General features: G+C 41.4%; 1 protein-coding gene across 1 annotated transcript; it reads left to right on the top strand.

The window, feature by feature from the left end:
- The first annotated feature begins 1,030 nt into the window (after window positions 1-1,030).
- Window positions 1,031-5,631, top strand: LOC113229727 (heat shock 70 kDa protein cognate 4-like). Its single transcript, XM_026463411.1, has 3 exons — window positions 1,031-1,057; window positions 1,178-1,307; window positions 3,628-5,631. The coding sequence occupies exon 3, from the start codon at window positions 3,786-3,788 to the stop codon at window positions 5,190-5,192; it is 1,407 nt and encodes a 468-aa protein (XP_026319196.1). The 5' UTR covers window positions 1,031-1,057; window positions 1,178-1,307; window positions 3,628-3,785; the 3' UTR covers window positions 5,193-5,631.
- Window positions 5,632-7,407: the final 1,776 nt, after the last annotated feature.

The following is a 7,407-nucleotide window of genomic DNA, read 5'->3' on the forward strand; positions in this document are numbered from 1 at the left end:
TTTTACCTATGGAATAAATAATCTTTGACTTTGACTTTGACTTTGACCATTGCTAATGAACTTCATATTAAAAATCACACGTAAATTTTACGCAAAAAATTTCGTCCACAATAATCCATTAATTTAAAATATTTGTACCACTAAAATTACTAATCTGCCTTACATCGATAGATACGGCACATATCGCTTACCCCATCACTACCTTTTGTTTCCTCCGTCTGACAACAATAGTTGCTATGAGTATGCGCATGACCAGGTTGAAGAGACACAAGCGCCGGCCCGCCGGCCCCGCTAGCGCCCTGCAGTGCATGAGCGCGGGGGCTGCGGGTCGGTTCTCGTCGCTTACTTTATACTGGTCGTAATTCGATCGCTGAGCTCGGCAAATAATTTTATTTGCACTCTACCTTATATTTGTTTGTATTAAATTATAACAAATCAAAATATGAAAAGAATTAATAGGTTATAAGTGATCAATCACAATGATTCACACTACAATCCTAGTTTTACGATTACGTCTTGTAATTACCGTACTTAAGCATCTATGACGTAATAAGAAATATTTAAAAGATGTGTTTAAACTTTGATAGGTGTATTTAGCCTCATAAAGTGTTTAAAATTTGATGTTGTAATGTGTAATTTAGTGTTTACATATGTAACTTACTTACTTAAATAAAGAATTTTGAAAACAAACAACTCTGCGCACGCGGCGATCTAGCCTCCATCCGGCTCGAAGAACCAAAATGTATGGGCCACCTCACTCCATACATGGATGGTAGTGGTCACTCCATCTATGTAGTGGTGATAGAATCACCAATGACAACGTATTGTGGAGGATGCACAAAGGCTTAGAGCTCCAAAACAGTAAAAAGGAAGAAAGTTGCAGTACTTCGGGCACATCATGCGAAGTGATAAATACTCTCTACTGCAACTCATTCTTTAGGGAAAAGTCCAGGGTCCCAGAAGATGGCTTTGGAATTGGATCTCGGATATCTTGATGGAACATTCAATTCGAGCGGTCTTAGAAGGCTACTCTTCCGAACATTGGGCGATAGATGCCGTACTGTTATTTACTTATACAAGTACTTTGGGCACACGTGCCACGCGAACTAAGCACATCTACTTATTGTTTTGTGCCTAACTTACGGCTCAACCGTTTATAAGATGCGTATTTTTACAGGTGGAGGTGATACCCAACGAAGAAGGCAATCGCATCACGCCGTCCTGCGTGGCCTTCACAGACACTGATCTGCTGGTCGGTGACGCTGCTAAGAACCAGGATGCAATCAACCCAGAAAACACTATATTCAGTAAGTTAATTGAGTAGCACATCGGCTTTTTCGCCCTTATTACACGCATGGACCCATTGGTCCTCTTGAGTCATTACTCAAGAGGCTGCTAAACTCCATACTGCTGATTGTAACTGTGAAGAAAGTCAAAATTCCGTCCTATATCTAGATGGCGCTGATCAATTAGTGTTGTAAAAAACTCGACTCCAGCATGCTGATTTTGATTCAAATCGGGATCGAACGGATCGGGTAGTCTCGAAATGAGATGGGTTTCCGAGCGAGAAGATGAACCTGATTCCTACTCTATCTTTCTAATTTGTGAGTTAAATCAGAATCATAGAAATGTCAAATGTTTCCGATCGGTCAGTTGTGAATCGCAATTATGCGCCTCGACTCGGAAAAGACGCAGTTTCCGATCGGGAGAGGCAATCAAAAGCAAGCAAAAGGTGGTCTAAAACACCGAGTGGAGTCGAGCGCGAGTCATCGGAGCACAAACTCGAGTCTTAAAAGAACTCGGGTCGTAAAGCTAACTCGAGTTTGAACAAAACTCGACTCAAAGCGACTTCCACACTACAAAGTCGCGTGGACAACTAGCAGGGTTCTATTTTATTAAACATCTATTAATGCCTAAGAATTAATTAAAAAACAAAAACTCATAATGGTGATTTTAGAAAAGAAAGAAGATATAATACTTAATTATATTACAGTAATTATAGTACAGTTTAACACACCACACCACAACACCGCTCAGTAGGTACAGGGTCAAGAGCACGTCAAGCTTGACACTTAAGATTTAAATCCAACTTTATGCCGCTTACGATAAGAACGGTCCAAAGTACAAAGTGTCAAGCTTGACGTGCTCTTGACTGTACTTACCAGACCCGAGCTCGACTCGTTACATAAACAGACTCGAGAACGAATATCGAACTCGAGTCTATTTGGAAACTCTATAGGTTCATAATACATCGAGCAGTGAGTCTGTCTTTATGAGTCGAGTCTTGTGAATTGGAGTCGAGTCCTAAAATGTATACTCCCGGACTTGAGTTTTTTACAACACTATGATCAATAGTCTGTAAGTAGTTTATATTATGTAAGAATTAAAGAAGAAGAAGAAAAAAGTTGCGCTTTGCGTCCTGTTCGTAACAGTTCTGAATCCGAAATGTCACAGGGATTCGAGTATTTGTCAAGAGCTTAGTCTACATGTTTTTTTAATATTTTATAACATCAAGTGAGCTACACGCCTGTCCATAACAGTGCAGTGCCACTCTGAGCTTTCAATTGCAAAGATCTGACTGCCACTGCCACTGCGCCTGTCACCCTGAGACACAAGTCGACAAGTCCAATTGCCTGTAATTTCACCAATTTTGTCTGGCTTGGAAAATGTCGTATGAAGAAGGTATAGCTATTTCTGCAGCCACGTTTGTATTATAAAAAAGCAAAAGAAACGGCACTGGTGAATGTCATTCGGTAAGAGCGTTAAGGTAAGTTGTTAAGTCTTTATTGAATTGAACATAAGTAGTTTGTTTTACGGATTCATACTGTAAGTTAATAATTTGAATCATTTGAACTCTGTCAAAACCCGAATGAGCGCCAAACGCCGCCACGTACGTGCTCGGACGGCCTCGGAAACCCGCTATATAGAGCGTACAGAACTACAGAGGGTGTCGGCGCTGGCGCAGAATGTACCATGGTATAAAAAAGGGATTTGAGCCCATGGAGGGGGGTCACTGATATATACCCTTACTAGGCTAAAGATAAACTTGAGAGGAGCCAATTTTCGACTGAGTGCTAGATCAATAGGATACCAAGCCTAAAATGAATAGAATTCCCACAAGACATCGGTCCATCTTGTGGTTAGTTTGCCCACGTTGCATATTCCACTCCACGTATTCTGCGAGCAATGTGCCCCGCGCACTGTCACAAGTTTTGCAATTCATTGGGCTACTCTGTGTTCTCGGTTACTTTGTTTCTTTTGCGGATAACTTTAATTCTGATCCTCGCAGTCTCTCATGAAAATCCGAGTACAGCCGTTTCCATTGTCCTTTGGGTGACCTTGACACTTGTATGATGCCATAGAGAGAATTAGGAATGCAATGCATTACCAGCATTTTCCAAAAAAGCAAAATTTTGATCTTATAAAAACTAGGGTTTTTAGACAAACGCGTCACGTTGTAGGTCATCATTGTTTAACATTAGGTATCTCTCTCTTTTCTTCTTCCTGTCTTTATCCCACGCTAGGTGGGGTTACGACACAACATGTATTATTCTTCCACTCTCCCCTATCTACCTAGATAACATTTCCAAAATGTGGTTCTGAATTCCAAATGTCTGGTTGTTGCAGATGTAAAGCGACTGATCGGGCGTCGCTTTAACGACCCCGTGGTGAAAAACGAATTGCAGCTATGGCCCTCCACAGTTGTCAACGAGGACGACAAGCCTAAGATCCAAGTCCGATTCAAGGGGCAAGTCAAGAGATACTACCCTGAAGAAATAAGCTCCATGGTGCTGTCCACATTAAAGAACTCGGCAGAGGCGTACCTAGGCAAACCAGTACGTGACGCCGTAATCACTGTGCCAGCGTACTTCAACGATTCCCAGCGTCAGGCTACCAAAGACGCCGGCAAAATTGCAGGCCTCAACGTGCGGCGAATAATCAACGAACCAACGGCCGGTGCGCTCGCGTTCGGTCTCGATAAGACCGAAGAGGAAGAGCGAAATGTGCTAATGTTCGATGTGGGTGGTGGAACTTTTGACGTCTCCATTCTGAGTATCGACTCAGGCATTTTCGAGGTCCGTGCCGTGGATGGGGATTCGACTCTTGGCGGTGAAGATTTCGACACACGTCTGGTGGAGTACTGCGTTGAGGAGTTCACTAGGAAGTACGGGCTGGATCTGTCCAGTGACAGGAAGGCTCTGAGGAGACTAAGATCGGCGTGTGAGCACGCCAAACGCATGCTTTCGTCAGCTACGAATGCCACCATTGCTCTGGACGCACTGCATGGCGGAATAGACTTCCACACGGTCATCACTCGCGCACGTTTCGAGGAGGTCAACCAGGACCTGTTCCAAAAGATCCAGGACGTTCTGCCAAAAGTGCTGCGCGACGCGAAGATGAGTAAAGAAGATATACATGAGGTAGTGCTGATTGGAGGGTCAACACGAATCCCTTACATTCAGCAGATGGTGAAGGCGTTCTTCGGAAAAGAACCAAGCAAGACCGTAAACCCGGACGAGGCCGTCGCTTGCGGCGCAGCCATTCAAGCTATCTTGATAGCTGAGAGAGATCCTTCTGTGATCGTTCCTGAGATAGTCCTCGTTGATGTGGCCCATCTTTCGCTCGGCATCAAGCAGTACGGAGACACCATGAGTGTGATCATCAAACGAAACACGACCATCCCCACAAAAAAAACCGAAAGGTATAGCACCGCTGTTGACAATCAAACTGTTATCCCTATCAGCGTCTATGAAGGCGAGAATCACATAGTATCTCATAACAATCTACTCGGAGAGTTTACTATGTCGGGACTTCCACGATTGCCGCGAGGCCAAGCTAAGGTGTACGTAACGTTTGAAATCGACGCCGACGGAATCCTTCACGTTTCGGCGGTGAATGACATCACAAAGAACAGCAAGCACGTATCTATCACCACCAACAAGGGGCGGTTGTCGCAAGAGCAGCTCTTGCGATTGGTGCGAGAGGCTGAAATCAGGAACCGAGGTATGCAGGCCAGGACAGAGGCGGCCCAAGCGAGAAATGAGCTGGAGGGCCTCTGCATCCGCGTCAAGGATAAGGCCGAGACGCTGCTAGCGTGGCTGGCTAATACCGGCGACAAGGCACAGGCGAAACATATCGCCGACAAACGACTAGAGTTGGAAATGGTCCTCCGAACGTCCTTGAAGAAATAAATCGCAGAAGGTTCAATGGCGCCCATTGGCGGGACGGACGGCGTGGTAAATGATCCTTCAGCATGCAAGCGCACACTGGCGACAATTACGCCGCGGTATCCTTAGGCATGCTGCAGCATACTCACGCATAGGCTGCCGGCTCAGTAACCCTAAATTTACCTTAGGTCTTTGTCGCTACGACAATTGAATTAATATTAATATAAATAAACTACAATTACAGCTTTTTTTACAATTTTTTAAGTTTGCCTTTTTAAGTCAGCCAAAAATTCCAAAATAAATACTCACTATTTTATTGTCCTAATCTATAAAATTAATGACAAGGGTAAAATCTCTCCAATAAACATTGGGTTGTACAATTATAGATGGCCACGAAAAATTTTGTACACTGTCTAAGCACGCAAGCTGTTTATATTACCTCTGTACAACCTAAAAGTTGCATATTAGCTGTTTAAGAGGGAGCATGCCAAAAAAGTTTTGACGTTGGCTCCGCCCAAATTTGTGAAACAAATATATGCCTGAAGTTCGCGTGACATGCGACAGGGGATGTTGAATTTTGCTCATTAGATACTTCTAATGAGCAAAATTCAACATCCAAATTCGTTTTAGCGGAATAACTCTAAAACTAAAGGGATTTAAAAAAATCCGTAATGACAGTTGTCGATCATGCATAAATATAATTAATTATCTAACTTTTGTCCTAATAACCTGTAGCATTTCGAGGATGAATCGAAAAAATGTGAAAATTAGAGGTCATTTCGTGATTTTTATCTATCGAGGAAACTTTATTGTTTTATGTTTCTGATTAGTGTCTATGCTTGAATATATCGTGTAGTTACTCATACAATTTTTTATTTTTAACTTTAAAGTGGATATACCCCTCTAAAATCAAATCGAAGATTAGGAATTTTTCCTCTGCTCCCTCTTAAGATATGTGCTATAGTACTTAAGTTTTTCAGTGACGTATTCAAAAGTAATTAAACAGGCGCTCGTACAATAGCAGTACAACGGTAAATGTAATCCTAAAAAAGATAAAAAAGGCTAGTCATAGAGCTATTGTATGGGCAATTGATGTAAAGCAGAGTTATAAATAGCTTTTATAACATAAAAGTGTTTGAATGGAGATATTAGCTTCCTTTAAAACGCTTTAGGTTATTTATCGCATATTTCTAAAGTTTTTATAACACCGTGAAGTCTTGCAGAGGGCCTGGAACTGTTAAATTGATTTTACTACAGCCTTTGGAACGCTAATATCTATGTGGATATGTGCAAACGTCACAATTAAATGGCAGCAATATTTCCAGACCATACGGCTCAGTTTATGTTGTGGCGGTATGGAATCGAAGCGCTCGCGCATTCCGCGGCAGATTTTGGCTAGTATCAAGTTTGTACGTTACACAATAGATCATAAAGTTCATTATGCTATGAGAGATGTCACTTTAATAATTGTTATAAGTTTTTATTGAATGTCACCATTTTAATTGTTTTTGTGAAATTGCTTCACTAGTTTATTAAAAATATGAAACAAAAGATCGAACATTTTTAGCTGTAGCGCCATCTATGAGAAATCTTGAAGGGGTGGTAACCCTAAAAAGCCGTGACCAGGTTCACAGCAGTAAAACAGAAAACTTCAGGTCCACAAATTTATTTGAAGTCGGTTAAGGAGACGAAAAGATAACCAAAGAAGGCTGTAACAATAAAAGGAATATAAAAAACAGGTAGAGGAGAGCGGGGCTCGATGTTCCTTCAAATAAGTTGAAGTTTCATACTGAAAAGGAAGGATTTGATTTTCAACATGTGGTAATATTGAACAAATGTTTATCGCTTTTTGTAATAGTATAGACACTTCTACTAATATCGCAATAATCTTTTTCATAGAAGCTAATTTTTGACAAATTTCGGAGTGGAACTTTCAGCCCCGCTTTGGGGCGCGTTGTACCGCCTTTGAGGCAAATTGTTCCGCCTAGATTATGACAGGATAACAAAGATTTACTTAAATAAAACTACCTTTTTTATAATTGTATGTATGTAATTTTTATATTATCCACAACTAACTTAAAAAAACCAACTATATTCTTATTCATCAGTAATATAATTCATCGCTCATTTCTTCATCTGAATCACAGTTGAGACACACATAAGTGACTCTATCATCTTGTCTAAATATTTGACATGAGCCCGTTTGTAGTTTCGCATCCTTAAAACAAAGAAAAAATGG

The sequence above is a fragment of the Hyposmocoma kahamanoa genome, unplaced genomic scaffold (assembly GCF_003589595.1).
Source record: "Hyposmocoma kahamanoa isolate Upper Pololo Valley unplaced genomic scaffold, ASM358959v1 100212, whole genome shotgun sequence".
NCBI classification, from domain to species: Eukaryota; Metazoa; Arthropoda; class Insecta; order Lepidoptera; family Cosmopterigidae; genus Hyposmocoma; species Hyposmocoma kahamanoa.